The following is a 21,261-nucleotide window of genomic DNA, read 5'->3' on the forward strand; positions in this document are numbered from 1 at the left end:
AAAGTCTGTCTAACAGAGAAAAGTTGCATATTGTAGCTAAGCATACAGAAAACACCTTCAGCAGTCATGCAACCAACAATTCTCCTGGCTCACATCTCCTGAATTTGTCAGAATTACAATTGTTCTGTTACAATTGTGCTGAACTCCCAAAATCAGTAACCTTCAAAGATTGAGATAGCTCAGTAATTAAGAACCTACAGTCAGCAAAACAAATGTCCCTCATGTCCACTGTTCTTATCTTCTGGAAGACAACAAAAAGAATGACTCTGCCTGATCTATAGCTTCATCACGTTCTGACATTGTTGTTTTATCCTCCGAGCATTACATCAAAAAGTCAGAATCAATATTTAATCCTCTACATGTTACTGTAAAAAGTATAAAAATGCTGTGATGCATTCCTGAGTAATTCCTTTTCTTCACTCATGATTCTTAACTTACACTTGGCCTGATTGTCTGCTGGGACTTGGTCCATCATTAACACGGGGTTAAAGCATGTCAGTCATAACAGCACTCTGCTTCACTGCACACAGTCTGAGAGCTTTGGTCAACTGTCTGACTGTTGATGTTTATTGACTTTTGCCACATCGCTGAATGTTGTTCTGGGGCTGCAAATGTCCAAAGTGAGGATACTATTTTTTTAAAATTGAACATGCAACATACTACAATGCTGTAGTAGTACAGCTACTGCAAATCTACTTGACAGCAGAGACACTAACTCTTAAGGAGAAAATATGTAAAAGACAAGCACGAAATGAAAGTTATTAGTAACAACTACCTTTCCTTTTCCTGCAGGGTGGAAACATGAAGGATGTATGATCATGTTTCATATACGAGAACACAGAAGAAATGCTCCGTTACTGACGTCTTTAAGCGAGACAATGTAACTTTTGACGTTGGAAATATCACTTTGTTCTCTTACAAATAAAAGGTCTTATTTCACTTCACTTATTGCTGTTACAGTTTTACTTGCTTTTGTATGACCAGTAACTTATTGTGGCTAATGTTAGCTAACATTAATTAAACACAGGTAGATACTGCTGTAATTTAAACATTCCAACCCTGTTAGAATGTTTCCATACGACTAAACTACATTCTCAATTACGCTTTGATTCAAGATAACGTATAATGTGATTGATTGTTAGTGGTATTCCTGTTGACTGTTGTAGTATTAATAGTGGTGACTACCACCACTTCCTACTGGCATTAACTGATTCTCATTAGCATATTATGGAGAGGGTAAGATTTCCCGTGCCACTATCTGTAACTTTCTCCACTGACTGACACCACTGCTCCCTCCCCTCCAGCACACCGACAGGAGACCGGTGTAGCTCTTACACAAAGAGAAAGGAGTATGGGCAGCGCTCTGATGTGTATCTATAAATAAACTTATGTATAACAGTTTTGTGGATTGCTAAGAGGTAAGGAAATATAATAAAGCCTTTGTGGGTGGAAATGGATGAACCAGGTTGAAGAGTAACTGGCCGTCAGGGACGCTCCAGTAAAGTGATCACGACCGCACCAAGGCAGGGATCATTTCATTGGTCAATGCTAAATCTGGCATTCTATTGGTTGTGGAATTTAGACCGGCATAGCTCCATAGATGCAACAAAAACAAATGTAATCTGGGCGGAAAAAATGATGATGCAGTTTCGTTGCATAGGAAAGTAATGTTAGGAGAAAGGGCTGGACATTGACACAAGTGATTTTACTGACTTCTATGTATTATGTATCTTCAGTATTTTAGCATTGTCATTGTATATTATTGGCCTTTTGCTAAAAGCCTCGCCTAAATGGTAATAGTCCAACTGTAGCTAAGCAACCACAACTAGGCATGGCAGGTCTGTTAACCTTCTCCACATGATCAAGCAACACGCTCTCACTCCCAACTCGTCAAATTGCGACGCTTGGTCAGTGGTCCTACTCTTCAAACTACGAGGCTTTAGATCCCCCTCTAGCGTCAGCTTTGGATGTAGCAGGGACGGTGTGAGTCTTCACTCGTTACAGTCACAGTGTCCTTTCAAAATATACTTCTGTATTTAGTGAAGAAAACCCTCTTCACAACCGGAACAATCCATGTGAGAGCTGCCGTCCTGCTGTTTATTGGATTTAAGAAGTTTACACTCCAGTGACCCCATCAAAGCTTGTTACCCAAGATTGTGTTTCATATGGTTCGTCCTCATTCCCAGGTACTCTGGAGAGATTCAGTACATGAACAAATGAATCTCCATTAACAAAGTAGTGCTCCCCTCACAGGTGACTATTGAAGGTACGTTTCTACTTTGTTAAAAGCTCACTAAAAGACTGAAAGCTAAGTACTACTTAACTAAAGGTAGTGAGAATCAGTGCAGAGCGTTGCAGCGGTATGAGCAGTAATGCATACTGAGGTGCATTTGGGCAGTGGTGAGACCACTTAACCTTGTTTATGCTCTTGCTTGGCGTCGTAGTACGATCTTCCACATACGGCGCGCGAGCTCCAAGCATGAACGGAGGTGTTTATACTCTGAGCTGTGCTGCATTCTCCTAAACGCCAGAGAGCATACAAACAAAATGAACTGAGAAAAATAAAGTCTGTTACCCAGAGATATGCCCATAGACTGTAGGTGTAACTGTCAAAAGCCATAAACCAACCTACACAATGCTGAGGAGGGATTGTAATTATCTGTAAACTCATGTCTCATATTCATAACTTACTGTATTGCCTTTGCAATGCTTTACTTTTATTATTTACAAGCCCTGTAAAGAATAAAAGTAAAGTATTGCATGTATTAAAAATAAACAAAGGCTGAATATCCTGTAAATTATTAGATTTTGCTGCAAAATATTTACTCAAATGAAGATTTTTAAGATCTCCTGTTTCTAAAGCATTTAAAAATGAATTGGTCTTTCTACAAGTCCCAGACACGTAAACTATTATCTGAACTATTTCTGACAGTTGCGCCGAATTAGAAAAATTCAGAAGTGCACGACCAAGCGCCACCATCACTTACGAAGCCTACACGTGCCAGCCGTGATTTCCTCATTTTCTGGCGTGCGCTTCACTACGCCGAGTATAAACTTTAGTTTAGGAAAAAAGTGAACAAACTATACGGTCAGTAACTCCGAATTTTTAAACCGACCTGAACAAAGCGAGTCAAACCAGCCAAGTGATTCAGAATTTCCACCTCCAAAAGCCTTTCCTCTTGTAACATAGATCAAACCTCTGTTCCTTGACCAATACATTCTTCTCCAGTAAGCATCTGAACAGGGTTATGTTGGAGCAACTTTGTTTGTTTGAACCTATCATGCTGTACGGAATTGCTGTAGCAACTAGCTATCCCATAACAGCAAGGAGAGCCATTTGTCTTTTACATGGTCATTAAGTTCAATGACTGGTTACGACACTGACTTTTTGCCTGGGTTGTGTAGCTTTAGCCTCAGGATTATAGCATGATACGTATTGTGTATGTTGGTATTCTTGGTCAAATAGTCAGCAGTAGACTCAATCCTAACCACCTCGGGTAAAGTTAATGAGTAGGCTAGCTGTGTGGGACAGTTATTTCAGTCAATCAATGGTTGTGGTTCAAATGGAGAGGACTACTGTATTTTGCAAGTCATAATGGACCCGCTGTCTTAGAAATGAGCACAAATTGTCACTGATAAATCTGCCACCATTATCAATGTAGAAAGCTTGATAGGCTTAGCAACAGTAACTAAGCAAGGGCCAATTGCCACAGTTCAGCAAAAGGTACATGGGCTCGCTTTAAAGACAAACATGTTTTGGGAGTCTTGCCATTTTAAGCTAAGCTGAGGAGCATGGGAAGTATATAACACATGGAGGGACAAAACAGTACATGAATGAAGCACCTTGCAGGATTAAATGTTGAGGCTCCATATTTATGTCTTTTTAAATGAAGGCTAGCCACAGCATGGTCAGGGCCATCACCAGCAGCCCTGACAGAAAGAAAGACGTCCGGGAATGCTTGAGCCTGGCTGGGTTTAGCTCACATGGGTTAACCAAGCTCCTCCCCTCATCTGGCACATTGATAGCCACCTTTAGTGCGTGACCATGAGCTTGTTCTTCATCCTCTTCCTCCTCATCATCAACCCAACCAACCTCACTGTCCTCATAGTCTTCCAGCAGGCAGCCATGTCTGTACGCCGGTGGTCCCACTGGCGCTGGGGACAAACTACATGCTCTTACCTTGTGTCCAAACAGAGTCTGCCTCCCTCGCTGTGCTCAGCAGCGGCAGACCAAGAGAGACAGATAACAATGAACAGACAAGTGGGATATGGTCAACTGACAGAAGGATGAGGGCATGGAGGAAGAGGATGTTGTACATGAAAGGGAGGCTCTGGGGGGTATGTAGCATAGAGGGAACATGGTTTTGCAAGATGTCCCACAACCTCAAAATGAAATAGTTTGTGGTGTTTATCACGGCCAGGTCATGCCTCTTGTGTTTCCCTCTACCCCTGTGCCTCTTGTATTTCCTCTGTCTGTCTCTGTGTGTGGTGTGGACGTGGCTCCTACCTCTTCTCCTCCCGGCTCCCTCTTGATTATTATTATCATTATCATTAACCTCGCCTGTCCAGTCTGCCCAACTGCCATCTTATCAACTCAGCAGTATATCTACCCCGGCTTTCCATCCACTCATCGTCAGATCCTTGTTGCAACCACAGTGGAAGTTTAGTCATTCTGGGCCGCTCAGTGTGGTGTATTCTGAGTTCATTCCTACTATTATCCCATGCCTGTATTTACCTGTTCTCCCTGTGCCTCCAGGATCATCTCCTCCGGTTTACCAGCCTGTCTCACTAGCTCCTTCCACAACCGCCACGCTCACCCTTCACCTTGCCTGTTCTGCTTAATCACCCACCATCGCCCTCTTACCCTCGGACTCCGCTGCTCCATATGACCTCTTGACATTATCACCACCCAATCTCCCTGAAAATACCTCGTCACGTAAATCTACTTCCCGAGTCTATCTGCACTTGGGTCTATAACTACAATCCGCGACAGTGTTGTCTGACAGAAAAACATGAACAGACAAGTTTGGGAAGCCTTAATCTAAGTAAGATCAAAGTCAAATGATGACAGAGTAACCTTGTGGCTTATTTCCAACCTGTCTGGTCATCCGACAGCTTGTATTTCTTGACTTGTTAAGGCCAAAATACACCACCGCCGAACAGCGTGTCAAAACAGCTCTGAAAAAAACCCACTCGTTGCCTGCTTGTAGATCCAGGCTGCCGTAGGAGCTTTGGAATAAGATGGATATCATAGTTTAAGTTTCGGCTATATGTCGGAAAACAAATAGTGAAATTGGTATATGGTAGCCCACCAAGTATGTTGGTGATCTGCTGCTTTCAAAACATGATCTTACTGCTCAGATTATACATTTATACATTTGTAGAATAGGTAACTCACCCATGCCATTTTATTGTCTTTTTGACTGTCATTAATAAAGTTCAATACCATGCGTTTGGCATGGTATTTCCTGTTGACAAGCTGCAGCACGATGGTGCTAAGGCGGCAGTGTGTTTTCAGCTTCAGACTTCATTTTAGTGATGTTGCCCTGTTCGTAGGTCTCACCATTTGACTTGTTGAGTTAGTAATTGTAAGAAACTGAACTTATCCTTTTAAGTTTCTACGACTACAGGCCCAGATAACTCTATCTAGTCAGTTTGGCGATAGATATTTTTTTACATGCAGCATGTTTTCAAACCTCGCCTTTATGCATTTTCGTTGGAGTATCTCTGCTCTTGTTGGATGGTATCACTAAAGAAGAAAATCGCCTTCTCTTGACTCTTTGGTAAAAGGATTACCGTAACACATAAGAGGTCTCCTGGAGAAATGATCCTGTGAGCTGGAGCGTCTTAGCAGAGATATTCTGTTACTAGCCAGTTAGGTAGCCAACGGTTAGTTATAGCTGGTTGCTTTTTTTTAACAAACTCACAGTTAAAGTTAATTAGGTAGCTCGCTCGAGCTGATAACTAGTAACATCTAATACCTATACTTGTCTTTTCCGGCGGCAAAATAGTCATGACTAAAAATGAGAAACCTACTTTGGCCTACCTCTGTGTGAAATCAAGAACGCATACGCTAGAAGTGGCAAATCTGCATGTTATCTTTGTAAACGGCGTACAAGCAGCGCTAGAATGGAGAGCGTGACAGGGGTAGCAACAGTAACTAAGGGGAGTGGGGCTTAGTGAAGCATGGATTACTATTGGTATTTTAAGAATTTATTCATAATGTTTCTACTGTTAATAAGCAAGATAATATTTGCAGATGGAGGACTATTAACTGATGCATTATTGGCAACATAGCTGAAAACACAGGATATCAAATGTTCAAAGCCAATCAGTAGTTACTCTGACAGGATTCCGTAGTTTGTAAGAAGATTACAGAAGGGCTCTCATCAGGCTGCGCCTTTGACAGAGCAGCAGCGTCACAAGGGGAAGGAAGGAAGGAAGGAAGGAAGGAGGGGAAGAGGAGCGCACTGAGGGTTAATACATAAATCTGCTCAATGATGGGAATAGGAAAGGCTTTCCCTGGCAGCTAAATTGCTAAATAGCTAGTGCATGGCATTTTGGCAATGCAAAGTCTTAAATGGCAAAAGGAAGGAAGAAACAGAAAAACCTTTAGAATACACCAACAGGCTGTCAACTATATTGGCGTCTCAGATGACAGGAACTCTGGAAGCTCTTGCCATGAAACATGTTTCAATTAAGGTAATTGTGCGCTGCTCACAATAGGGGTGATGTGGTACTGCACACAAGGCAATATCTGTGTTTAGCCCTGTAACAATCTAACAGTTTAGGGAAAATCTGGAAGAAATCGGTGGATGATGATGCAATGGAGACTCTTTCTATTCTTCCATCTTATGTGATCATAATTCAATTACTAAAATGATGCCTTAGGCTTTCAGCAAAACATTGCTGTTATGGCTGGATTCTTGAGTATCTAAAATGAACATGTGATTATTGTGCAGGACCTCATGTCTGGAATAGAAACTGTGCCTTTAAGTTGTGGGTAGAGGACAGCCGAGAGCCAGAGGGAAACACCAGCAGATCAGAGGTTTGAGATCCACTCTGACCTTCAGTATCATTGTCTGAACACGCAGGAGGGTTGTGGGGAAGAGGATGGAGTTGGTGGGGATTTGACTGGAGAAACCGGCCCAGACTTTAACGGGGAAGGGAAAGAAGATGAGGACAGGGGTGGCAGAGGTTCAAGACAGAGACACAGAATAACACATAAAGACATCCAGGGATGGATAGATAGAGGGAGGATTGGAGGGTGAGACAGATGAGGAGGAGGGGAGGAGGAGGGTCAGTTCTCTGGCCACTAATCATTGTTTTTTAGCTTTAGTTTTCTTGTGTTCTTTTGCTCATCAGTATTTCACTGATCATATCATGCAAATACATAGCATGATTAATCCAACCATTGGCAGATCAAGCAAGATGACAAAGCTTGCAGCAGCCATTCATAGAGCGATGTTAGGGTCAAAGGGGATGGGATCCAGGACACAAGGTGCCAGTATGCTTCAAACAAAGCGGTTGTCAGGTGGTTGAACAGTGCTAAAACACCTTTCTGATGCTGTCTTTGTGCATCCAAACTGACAATCTGCTCACTTCACAAAGTCAATCAGTCATCAAAATTTGAATTCATTAGAAGCTCTTTTTTCAATTCTCACACAACTATTTCCGTCACTTTTCATGTGAACAGCCGAGTACAACACAAACGTCCCAAAGTGTCCCCATTTGTACCTTTCATCACATCTTGTCCCTCTCTGTGCCTGAAAGCTTCACACCGTGGAATGTGAAAGTGCTGCCATCCGAGAACAAGTATGCCTTTAGATATGTTTCGACAACACTATGTAAACTCGTTGGTCTGAAGCATACTGAACCCTTTGGGATGCAGCCAAGCCCAATCTGGTGAAGTTAGAGAGCTGCTTGGTAACAGCTGGCCACGGCCTCCAGGTGCCATTTGTTATTGCTCAAAGAAACGCTGGACAGTGTTGATCTACAGCAGCCTAACAGAAAGCTGCACAATCAAGTTTACCTCCTACACGCCACCGACTACTCTGTACGCATCATACTGTGGCCATCGTCCCCTGCACACACATATACACACACATGCCATCTTCTCAGCAGCAAATTCTGTGAAAGTGTCTTGTTCCTCTGTAACTGCAGTTACAGTCATGCTCAAGCAGTGGAATGATATGGAGAAAGCCAACAACACTCCCCAGAGGAGGATCAGTGTCGTTCTAGATGATGAAGTGCATTGTGCAGTATTCTTCATGGACAACATCAATATAATTATGTCCGTTGCTACACATTTGTATGTGTCTTGTCAATAAAATCCTCCCATGGAAAAATTAAGATTGAAAATAGTGGATATCTACATATAATAGAATATACAGTATGACTCCTAAGCAAGCAAGGCCCCAGACATTGAGTGCACTTTAACAAATGTTGGGGTCCTGTCTTATAGAAGGACCCTGGCTTCAAATTGAAATACCTTAATATTTCATTTGATACTATGGTTACATAGTGTCTATTATACATGTGGGTTTAAAGGCCTTCTCCTCAGATGTCAACATCTGTTTGTGTGGAGCTTCGGTGAACAGCTTGGCTTTTTTCACAGCAGACGTTTTGACTTGTCATGGTAAGAAAAGCACAGGTGCTAATAACATTACAAATGTCTCTGTTCTATTCAAGTGTCCCAGTAAGTCATGACAGGGTGCCAGTAAGCCAGCATGCACGATAGCAGGACCCTGGAAATGAAGCAGCTGAATGGAATTCATTGATTCATTGATTTGATTATTTATACCTTGGCTTTTCCTGTGACATATAAAATATCTTCCATGAAAATAATAATTATTGTTCCAATTGAGTTGAATGCACTCATTGCAAGTGACTTTGGGCAAAAGCATCTGCAGAATGTAATGTAATGAGTCACAGAGCTCACCATTATTTCTTAAAGGTACATCGAGGATCATTTACCAACACTGCTTTGAAGGCACTGTATTTAGATTGGTATCTCTCGGGTGTACAAGTCATTGTCTCAGAAATTATAAAATCATGGAAAATATAAAATTGTATGGATACATTTAACCAATTAACTGTTTAATTTACGGTTCACATTATACAAATCGAGCCACTCAGTAAAAAATCAGCAGGCTTTTTTAAAACAAATGGGATGTTCTAGATTAACATATCACATATCACAGTGAGTACATTTTAACTCTTGAATCTTTTGAGATTTATGCTTAATATGTGTTTTGTAAATTACCGCTATGTGTCTGCTTTCACAATTTGAAACAGCAAACGCTGTGAATTTAATTAAGAACTTCAATTAAGAACACCAGGACTTCTCTTTATAAAGAAAAGAAAGGGGAGAAAATCTGTGAGCACAGATTACTAAACCAAAGTAACAAATGACGAACTGAAGTTTACAGATTAGCTCCGTTTAACTGTGTGCATGAATTAAACTGTGCAAACACTTTAGGGGAAGATATCTTTATACTCCTCTGGAATATGCATAGATCATTCTATCTTTAATTAATAGAACACAGTATTTAATTGGCATACGAAGAATTGAAAACACACACTAATAGCAGGTGTTAAATGTATTACTTCCTGCTACTATATGACCGTTGGAGGGATCTGTGCGGACGTTATAAAAATACAAACAAGTGCCATAAACTGGCACTAGCTCCTACTGTGGCGTTGTCTAATAATAATGTCTAATAATCAGGCCCGGTGTCCCCGTGTCCAAGCTCGAGCTACTATAACTAGTGAATAAGCTGCTAGTTAGTTGGCTAGCACACAACGTCTAAACCAAGAGTTGGTTCAGGTTCACTGAGCTGCCTTTACTGAATGGAGACTATGGTTTAAAGGGTCAGTGTGATATTTTAGAAAAACCCTCTTGTTTGACATGTTACCAAGAGTCAGATGAGACTAATGACAGTTGGATCTCTGGAGTCTACAGTATGTATGATCTGACTGACACATTGCATGCAATGATGTCTACTGTAATCTGCTGTCGTGTCTTTGCTCCCCAGGCTGCTGGACTTACCGCTGGTTGCAGCTGGCCGTTGATGCTGGCTGTGCGGAAAGGCGAGTTGGTGGACAGACGCTTGTCCCACTCACTGGGCCGAGGCTCCGGCACCGACTCCATGAAGCTCCTCTTCAGCTCACTGATGCTAGTGTGGTGTCGCATGATTCCAGTCTGGGTCTTATCCAGGTCCTTCAACAAGAAAAATCAGAATAGGTAAATGGAAGGGAAGCAATGAGTAGTAGGATGAAACAAAAGAATGAATAAGATGTGAAAGAACAGCAGTGGGAAAAGGAAGTGAAAAGAACGTAGGACCATGAAGAAAATAGACATCTACTGTACATGGTTAAAGAAAGAGGACAAATAGACAAAATAATGATGAATCACTGAGATTGGAAAATGAAGTTTGAAGAACTATCTCCCTATTTCAATATGTTGACGATATGGCTTTGTTTTGTACTAGGATTGAGCCTGCCTCTTCTCAATGACATGCTGAAGTGATGGAGGAAGATATCATTGAGACAAACTCGACACCAGGAGTCATCGTCCATCTCTTGTGATCTGTGATCCAATATTTCAGCCCAGCAGCAGAGTTTACAGCCATTTCTAAATCTCCCTCGTCTGGGACATGATGAGAGAAATAAAGCAGCAGAGGATGTCTACTGATGACTGGTTACTAAGAAGGCACCAGCTCACTGGCTCACAGGTTATGGCTTTCAACAATGCCAGCAAGAAGACATGTTGAATGACAGGGTGTCGTGTTTCTCTGAAAAACCTGCATATGGTGAGCAGGTTTTTCATGTTGACCTAACGAAAGCGAGGAAGGTGAATGTTGTGCACATCCAACTTCAGTTGGCTGCAGGACGAAAGCAGCATAGAAAGGAAAAGGAGAGGTAGTCCGTACACTGAATATTGCAAGCTCTCAAAAAGGTGCATGAAATGATGAGGCTAAAGCTGGTTATTCCTGCTGTTTCCAATGTCAAGAATGTACTTTTGCACAAGTATCGGCACCCTTTAGTAAAGCCTATGATTGAAATCAACCGAAGTATCTTTGGTCGTATTTTTCACCTGTAGGTTCACCTGTTTAGTAAGGTGGTCAACCATGACTTCCTGTTTCATTGAGGTCTAAATATGAGGTGACACAGGCCAGATTCCCTCAGTCATTCATCTTATGTGAAAGACCTGGGAACACAGTGAGCATGTGAGATAAAAGTTGTTGAGCTGCCCAAATCAGGAAATGGATGTAAGCAAATCTCCTAACTGTTGAAAATACATGTTGTCCACTATCACTATCAAGGCAATAATGACGACGTTTAAAGCAACAGGAGATGCAAAAGAATCTCCAAGGATCGCAGCTGGAGAATTGCAGGGATTAATTGAGTCAGGAATTCACCAAAACTGCTGTCATGGGAGGGTTAGCTGTCAATCAACAACAAACTAAAGCTACAGTTTACTAAACGTTGCTGGTACTTTCAGTGGGACCGGGTTATGTGGTCAGATGAGACCAAAATAGAGCTTTTTGGCAAAACATCAGAGGTGGGTTTGGGGTAGACAGAAAGATGTAGCCGTTTAAGGAAATACCTCAGACCCACTGTGAAGTGTGGTGGTAGGCATGGACATCTTGTTAGGACACAGAGAACAGCCCAGTATCCTGGCAGGTTGTGAAATACCGGTAGTCATCTGTTGGTTTCATGGAAACTAATTGTCCATTTATTTTGTGTCGCTCAGCACGGAAACAATGACAATGGAAAGTGAAATAGGATCCTTGTTCGTGGTGGACACTGACTGAAATGGCTCATTGACCACAAGGCCATCACAGTCCCCACACATAATGTGTGGGACGAGCTGAAGAGGGTCCACAAGCGTCAACCTCTAAATATGAAGGATCTGAGGAGATTCTGATGAAGGGGTGGTCTCAGATCCTGTTTCATGTGTTCACCAACCTCATCATGTATCATAGTGATCTTGACAAAGAGAGGTTGCAATAATTGTGGCACACATATTTTAAAATCATGATTTTTGACAAGAATGTTCGAATGTTTCTTTCAGTTATGTTACTTGAATTAAAAGTATGATTTTTGCGAATATTTTGAATGAAAGTTCATGAGGATAAACACTGGAGACATATTACCACATCTCGCTTTGCTAATTCATGCTTAAGAGTGCCAACAACTCTGAGGGCACTGTACACAGCCTACTTGTTATTCACATGGCTGTTGACCTGGAGTAGATCTTGAAGATAAAACGTTGGATGTTTACATTCAGTGTGCAGACTTCCTCTTTTTTACCTCAGGGAATCTTAATGCTTTATGCTTTATGCTTTCCTTAATGATCAAAAAGCTGAACAATGATTAAATGCTCTGAAGCTAAGCTAGGCTGAACATGTCCTGGAGCTGCTGGAGATACAGTATCTCAATACTCGACACACATGAAACTGATCTGCTCTTCAGTTTGATGGATATCAAGCTCAAATATCCAACTGTTGTTTTAATCATGTGAAACAGTCTGACGCCAAGTAGTAATGAAACTATTTAAAAGCCTGCTTCATAAGTGGTAGGCCGGATGAGTTTGAGAAGACACATGAAGTGAGAGGTGCCGTGCCACACAAGTAGCAGGCTGAGGTTGTACCAGAACTCAGCTGTAGTTTAGTTGTGAAAAGCAAACTAGGAGCTGCTCTGTGGAGCTGCAGACATTGCTAATAATATTCACAATAATCCCTGTGGGATTGTCACATTCAGGGAGCGCTTCATGTTGCCCTTTGATTCAATAGAACATCGATTAATTAATGCTGCGTCACAACAGGACTTCACTATCATATGTTCCCAAGACGGCAAAATGGCATCACTCTCTGAAATGTTCAACACCAGCACAGAGAGGCACAGTGATCCCAGTAATAGACTCACAGTCAACACAGGTAGTTATGTTCATGAAGACAATCACGTGAATGTTAATGAGGACCAATGACACACATCAGTGTCCACAATCTGTTAGTGACATCACTGAGACATACATGAGTAGGAAAGAAGAAAATAGTTTGATTTCTAATCTTCTGTCATTAGATCCTTTTCAGGCATTTGACTCAAAGCACATGCAGAATGAATGATGGCTGAATTCCATTTAGATGAGCCAGGATGCGAACTCACTGACAGGGCTGACAGACACCTAATGTAATGGAGCCCTCATTAATGTTATCTACACTTGTGCTTTTCCTGCTTTGACAAGACAGAATGTGGGCCCTGAAAAGGATCTATACATGGTGGCAGAGCAGCGGACCAGGTACTGAAACGACTTTGTGGCTGATACAGGACCAGCAAAACATGGTCAAGCTCCGTTGTTTCAGGTTAGATTCAGAGCTTTTGTTAAAGTCTGTTTCACTTCACATCGTTTCATACAGCGACTAATCAATAGCACTAGATTTCCCTGGTGTTCGAAGGCAGTGACGAGTCCTTTAGACTCACAGGAGAAAGGAAATAGCTCATTTTGATTGCTTTAAGTCCTGCTCTCAGTTTTAGTGCTAACAGCAAGTGTATTGTGAGCCCCGACAATATCATAACTCACATCTTAGACAATTTCACCGATGTGTTGTCTGTTTCGGCACCAACGGCAAAGCTGCAGTACCAGTTTAAACATACCTTTCCCAATCATATATTTCACACAATGAACATATGAAATGACAAAGACAATGTCAAAGTGAGGTGAAGCTACTTGCATGAGAATCGGAGAGGAAAATAGTGCATGCCAAGCCTTTAGGGTTAAGCTACAAACAAGACAAGAAATGAAGAGAAACAAACAGAAAATCAACAGCACCCATGCAGGCATAACAACGTGACGGCAAACAGTCAGAACAGATGTCTGAAGACTGAAGATACAAACCTCCAACATTAAATTGCTATGTCTGATATAAATAGTTTCACCCTCAAGTTTCTTTGCTCTTTTCTGTGGAAAATCAGGAAAAAAGGAAGAGCTGGTTGGAAATAATTCAGGATTAATTCAAACATTTTAGTATTTGATTTGCAATGGAATTCAATGAGCAGCACTGACCATGGTGATGACATGAATCACATCAAATGTAAACATATAAGAGCTATGGGGTTGCAGTTCCGAGGCTGCTCAGCTCAGGGGCTGGAGAGGGATTCAGCTGCACACCGGTGGTGTGTGTGAGACGCCAGGCAGACACACATTCGCTGATGTGAGTGAAGTCACATGCTGTGCATGCTAAGGCTGCTGCAGTGCAGAGTACAGGACAAGGACCACGTTGCCGTCTGCTTGTCACTCCAGGAATTTGCACGTTAAATAGCAACATTCACTCGTTACTATTTTCAGTAAACCTGAAAATCATCACCTGATATGGTGAATTATTCACCAACCCATCACATACTAACCCTGTGTTTGTATGTCCACAGTCTTCTGAGTTATCCTCTTCTGATACTGTAAACATGGCTTTATTGTGTCTGGAGATGTCATTGGTTTCATTTCATTTCAGTATCCTAACATCTATGGCAATAAAGAGTTTATTGGTGAGCACATACCAGATGTAAACACATCTGTGTGTCACACATCTGTTTATTATGATGGGGAATTAAATAAACACTGTCATAGTTTTACATAAAATGATGACTTTATTCTTAAAATATCACAACTTTTGTTGTACTGTCCTGGCTTAATTCTCATAACATTAGGGCCAACATTACGTTTGGCCCCAATACTCTAGCAGAGACAACTTCAACTGTAAAATGTCCTGTTCAGTACATACTGTGGTCAAAATAAGAAAATATAGCCAAATAACCTACTCCTCCCTATACTATTGCTTTATACTATGGGTTAATGATAAAAATAATTGTATTATTGCCAGACTCTCACACATTGCTATCGAATATGTTTACATTGTGTCCCACCATGACTTATGAGCGCCTTCCATTTACATCTATGCTTTATAGACGATTAATGCTATTGACTTGAATATACTGCTAGCCCATCTCTACTGCTCTATAAGAAGACCAAATGTTGGTTTGATTATAATAATTATAATAATTATTTTAATTGTCCAATTATGCTTATTAGCATAGCTTTGAACTGCTTCACACAAAAAGCTGCTGTAAAATCAAGCATTTCTCCTGTCACAGAAACTTCAGCAAAATCCTGGAGGGACTTATTCAATCAGCAAAAGCTTGTAACAGCCAAACATTATTTTCTTAACAAGCATGTTCACTTCTGGAGAAGTAGAAACCGTGTTTTATACAAGAAAAGCACTTTATTTGTCAGAAAGCTGCAGGGAATGACAGTGACTTAAAGGAAAAGTGTAACATTTAGGGTGCTCTATTGACAGAAGTGGTATATTATTTATTATGTTGTCTTCAGTGTATAATCTCCTGAACATTGGAATCATCGTGTTTTTGTTACCTTAGAATGAGCCTAATATCTACAAAGGGGGCTGCTGTGTTTCTACAGTAGCCCAGAACAGACAAACCAGAGGGACATTCCTATTTTCCTGTTTTTCCGTCAGCCACCGTAGCTCTACTACACGCTTGGCACACAGGATAAGTTTCAGTTGGTTGCAATCTGCAACCTCACCACTAGACGCCACCAAATCCTACACACTAGACCTTTAATAACAACTGTGCACAATGGAGTGATTCTCCTTGGACATGGACAAGCCTTCACAGAGACACAAACAGCCAGAAATCATGAAGAAATCAAGAGATTAAAGCACTTGGTGTCTCTGCACTGGAGCATAGCACTGGCAATCAACAGACAAGCAAATTAAAAGTCTCTCCATGTGTAATAGATGACGGGATGAGGATGGTGAATCAGCAGGAGCACCGGCTCAGGAGCATGCTAACCTTCCTCACTCGCACCATCTCCATCTTTGCTTTGTCCTGAGGAGAGTGCTGCTCCACCATCAGAGGAAACACAGAGTTATTGGATGTTAAGGTCCCATTGCAGTCCCAATCTAACAAACCATTTGTAAATCAATTGACAGAACATACAACTTCACCATCCCAATTGTACTGAAAAAAAGTTTACTAGTGCTGTTTTTGTCAAACAATGATAATCATGAGAAAATATTTTGAGTTGTGTTCCATAAACTCTCGAATAAAAACCAGCATGAAAATGATGGCTATCATAAACAAATAAATGCATGTTCCTAAGAAACAAAAGAACTATTATGTGTACTATAGAAGCTTATGGTAAACTCAGCTTATTCGACATTTTCACATCACTTCACTTTTTAGAAGAAATACTGTTTTAATTCACTAAGGACTTCCAGTCTTCTACTCTGCCATGCAAAAATGAAAGCAACTGGAAACAATTAGCAGAGTAGTGAGTGTGACATACTGTGTTGTTGTTGCTGATGGGACTACTGCTGTGGACATATACAGGTACACTATATTGACGTATACATTAGTATTTGATCATTTTTACCCTCAAAGATTTTTTTGTATCCCTGTTTTGTGAAATATTCTTGCTCACAATATACATATACATACCGCTATATTTTGTTCTATATTGCTGTAATTTCTTTAATATCACATACAGTATACCAGTCATGGTAATGCTCTACTCCTGTATCGATTTTTCTTCTAGTTTTTCTCTAGTTTCAGGTGGTTCAACTCTGGTTCACTTTGCTCATGCGTCAAGCAAACAAACCTGGCTCTTTTTCTCTCTTTCTCCATTGGCGGTGGTCACAGAGGGCGAGTGCCTCCGCTCTCTCCTGGCCACTGACTGGTAGCACAGACAAAGCTCACACATCAGGATCAATTCCAGGCACGACCAGGAATACACATGCCACAGAACAATTCTGTTTCCATTAAGAGCTAAAATGTTCATTTTAAAATGAAGAAACACCTCAACCCCATCAAACCTGGTGCTGGTAGCCTTGGAACTCTTGGTCGAAGGAGGTGGACCACACATTGACTTGTTCAATTCATCTATCTCTATTTATTAGGGCCCCTGATGAAGACACACGTCAAAACGTTGGGCTTTTGATTCAGCACAATATTGTTCAAATAAATAGAGAGATGAGATTGTCCTTTTCATCGATACCAGCTACACTTACCACTAAATGATATGTTCCTCTTGTACACTGTGTGACGCATTTCTCTGTACCAGCACACGTCATACTCTACAGTGAGGTATATTAGCTTCCATGTAACCACTAGTTCAACATTCTTTTGCAAAGCAAACAAATAAGCACATTTAAAAATATGTGGAAAAATTCCTTTAGGGTGGGCCATTAGGTTTTACTTGCTAAAAAAAGGGATATGTACAGTTTGGAGGATTGAAATGTGTTAAAACCTGTGGCAATGAAACAAGGCCTACATATGCAACTCCCGTTCTATATATTCTGGATGACCGGCAGAGGCTGCACTTAACACTGGATGTAGTCCATCTTGTGCATTTGTGGATCTCCTCAATGCATAGCTGAGTGGACAGCACAAAACAAGTCGCTTCGCAATCCTTGGAGGTGTGTCAACTTTGTCTGCCAAACAGTCCATTTTCTTGGCCTTTGTTCAAGTCTGTGGTACCCCTAGGTTTACCCAGTGGTGGGCCGTCAGGGCCTGCAAGGCCTTCTCTGCTGGCCTAAACAGAATCACAAAGCTATATATATTTAAATAACTATATATATATATATATATATATATATATATATATATATATTATAATTTAATAATTTTTCTTAAATACACTACATGTATTATAATTGATACAAATATTTTTCTTATTTCCTCATTGCACAGCTACTGTCTTCCTCAGTTGCTCTCAGATCTCACCTCTGTGTGTCTATGTAAGAACAGAGCCAGATGCCTGCAGACTCGGCTCTGTGCAGTGCAGATTAAAGTACATGGGGACGATATTGTTGATTGTCAGTGTTCAACCAATCAGATCTTTAGTTTGACATGTTGGGCGTATTCTTTGATGTATCAGCGCCTGCTAGCCGCCTATAATGACGTCAGCGTTACATGCCGCTCAGTGTTCATCTGTAGCTTTCCCGCGAGGTGCAGAGTGTGCTGTGATTGGTCAGTGGGCGAGCACGTGTCTATTGTGAAACGAAACTTAACAGCCAGCAGAGGCTGCTGGGTAGTGAATCACATCACGTGATGCAGTTCAGCCAATCAAAATGCATTCTGACTGAGTTGAGCTGCACCATGACAGAGAGTGCTGAGAGGAGGAAAGACGCTGCAGAGCAGTATGTTCAAGTTGTGAAAGTAAAATCCTATGATACGCTCGTTGGCTTGTCATTAAGGAATGACGGTGGATCCCACAGCCAGACCAGCTGAGAACATTATGTTTTCCTGAATTTATGCTTTTGCATTCTCTAAATGCTTGAGCGTTAATCAAACGACGAAGACGTACATAGTTACAGCCTTAAAAATGAGCTGTGGCGCCACAATGTGGTTATAAGGTGGTATTTCAGCTGCAGGACCAGCAGTGAAGGCCCAGGTATAAAATGCACAGCCCGCCACTGGGTTTACCTGACCCACCAGGTGGTTTGTATGCTGAACCATCTGAGAAGCTGGCATCGGAAACTGTTATATGAGGCAGGTGATTTGATGAACCATCTGTCAATCAAACTCTGAAGCCAGTCAGGAACGAAGCGAAAGCAATCGTCAGGGAGCAATGAATTAAAAACAAATATACGGCGACTATCAGCAATTGTAATTCTGAAGCAAGGCTTGCTAATCACTGCAAGGACACAAAAGTTTAGAAGAAACCTGAAAACAGGCTCCTTTTAAAAGATGAACTTACTTGAAGCGACAATAGAGAATTTGTACTTTTCTAGCCGAGCTTCAGAGTTGGCGAAGACACCTGCCTTACCCTTTCTGTATTGTCAGGTGCTGAGAGCACCAGCGAAATCACCAGTCTGTCAGCTAAGAGATACGGGTGTAGCCATGGTTGCCTAATTGCAGCCCTTGGAGGATGAAACCGTAACTCCAACCAAGCTCGTGAAGAGAAACTGGTTATCTGCTTTTTTAAAGCATTTAGTTTCAACCTGCATTCGCGGGTTACCTGCGAGAAGCTACAAGGGATAAATATGAAGACGTGGGCTTATCTGGGCGGGACTGCCCAATGTCATATGTGAATTTATTTATGTTAAATACTCGACCTGCGCATGGCGAGATGGATGACATCCAGAGTTTAGCACTGTCTCTGGCAGTCAGGAAGAATGAAACAATGTTTTTTAAAACTTTCCAGGAAGGCAAATTACAATTCTTTACAAGTGAAGTGGCCTTTTTGCTTTCTTATTATTGTATAACTCAATATTTAACTTTTTGCATACAGTAGCATACATTTCATCTCACCATATATTCATGCCTGAGTCAGTGGCTCTGAGCATGGATCTGAGTACTTGTTTGAATTAACTATCTAACAAACTCAATCCCTCAATGGTGGCCAGGTGCCCTCCTTAAATGTTTACCGTAAACTATATGGCACTCATACAGTGTGCATAAATGGGACAATTGTGTATTACTATTTTCATGACTTCATTTCTAATTTGACCAGTGGGAAAAAGACTGTATTTCATTATTAATAACCTCTTCTGTCTAGCCTCGGCCCTGATCTCTGGTTATAGATGCCCTGTAACCTCCCTTTTTTCTTCAATAATGAACAGAATAAAAACTGGTGACGTCAAGGACTGTGTCCACTACCTTGATTTCTGGAGTGGACTCTGGTCTGGGGCTGTGTCTCTTGGTGTACTCTGCTGGCTGACCCTCTGCCTTCACTTCTACCTTCCTGTCTGCAGAGCGATGGCCTCTGGGTGTAGAGCGGTGGTGGTCAGAGCGAAGCAGGGTGGGTAGCAGTGGTGAGGCAGCTGCCTCCCCAGGAGACACCGGTGACATAACGGGGGCGCTGACTGGACGAGTGGATTTATTGTCGGGAGTGGATGCCATGGCTGGATTGGACAGAGAGGAAAGACAGCTCACTTTAAGAAACAGGAAAGGATGTCATGTATTATTGTGGTATCTGCAGCTTCTGGACTTTTTTTTGACTTTTTCTAAATAACTTTAATTATATCTAATTATATAGAACTCTGACTTTCTTGCCCAGTTTGCAGCATGCCCTCTATTGTCTGCATTAAGATTTCATTCAGCTCTGAACAATAAAACCATTCTGTCAAACTGCTATAGTAATGATGTCCATACATTCATCAATTCATTCACTAATTCACTTATCCGGATCTGGGCTGCTGTTGCCCAGTCGCCCTTCTCCCCAGCCACGTCCTCCTGCACTGCCTGTATATGGTAGACCCGAGACGTTCCCAGGCTAGATGGGCTGTAGAATTTACATCATTTAATACAAATGTGGGGAGCTAATGGCAGGAACAAAATGTCTTTATTGGACTAGAAAAGCCAAGAGCAAAGAGATGGTGTCAAACAGTCACTTGAGGCAGCCAACCTAAAAGCCCCACATATACAGAGTTGTACTACACAACTGCTCCTACTGCCAAAGTTCAGCTCATTACCCTCCATGGCAGCATTGAGTTATTTCACGCAGAGAGTGCTCTTACTGGAAATGAAGCAGGAGTAGGGTGTGGGATTGGACTCCAATGAGAAGCAAAATTGTATTCAGTTTAATAAAACAGCTAATTCTGTAGCACACACAGCAGCTAGAACAAGGTCCCGATCAGTTCACATCTCCAGCAAATGGAGAAGAGAAATAGCAGATTTTTAAACCTATTCCCATTTGTACACATGCCAAAGTCAGCCCTGTAGTCAAAAAGATTTCCCTTTGCTATGTCATACAAGTAACCTAAAGCCTTATTAGAACACACCCAATGGTGACATTATGTATGGTCAGTATTTGCACTGTTCCTTGCTGTGGTGTGATTGTCACAACTGGTGAGGGCAGCAGGCTCAACAAGCGTCAGTGGCAGTCAGTGGATAACCTCTGTCACCCTCTCCATGACCAGATGGGCAGCTTCTTCTGTCACCTCATCAACCCACCCAGGTGCAAAACAAGCTTCAGGCTCTTGTTTGTGTTCACTGCCATCACACTATATGAAGCAGAGGAGATCTCTTTGAAAAGCATTGACCAGACCGCTGCCACTTTACCTTCTACCTCTGGCTTTACTTGCTCTTTTATAGTTTCTATACTTCTATTGTATGTACCTCTGTTATTATTAATATTTACTTCTCTATTTATCTGAAATTATTTATACTTTTGCGTTGCTGCAACACCTGAATTTCCCCTTTGGAGATCAATAAAGGCTCATCTGATCTTATTTTTTC

At 41.5% G+C, this 21,261-nt stretch overlaps 1 protein-coding gene across 1 annotated transcript in view; it reads right to left on the reverse strand.

Moving 5' to 3' along the window:
* The window catches only part of epb41a (erythrocyte membrane protein band 4.1a), a gene marked incomplete at its 3' end in the record, with an annotated part of 71,655 nt that overhangs the window by 17,484 nt on the left and 32,910 nt on the right, over positions 1-21,261 (reverse strand). Inside the window, exons 12-16 of the mRNA XM_079287981.1 lie at positions 19,681-19,925; positions 16,679-16,753; positions 15,871-15,918; positions 13,904-13,966; positions 10,052-10,222 (exon numbers count right to left, since the gene is read on the reverse strand). Of these exons, the coding sequence (XP_079144107.1) occupies positions 10,052-10,222; positions 13,904-13,966; positions 15,871-15,918; positions 16,679-16,753; positions 19,681-19,925 (602 nt within the window). The remainder of the gene's footprint in view (positions 1-10,051; positions 10,223-13,903; positions 13,967-15,870; positions 15,919-16,678; positions 16,754-19,680; positions 19,926-21,261) is intronic.

The sequence above is a fragment of the Melanostigma gelatinosum genome, assembly GCF_949748355.1.
Source record: "Melanostigma gelatinosum genome assembly, chromosome: 17".
NCBI lineage: Eukaryota > Metazoa > Chordata > Actinopteri > Perciformes > Zoarcidae > Melanostigma > Melanostigma gelatinosum.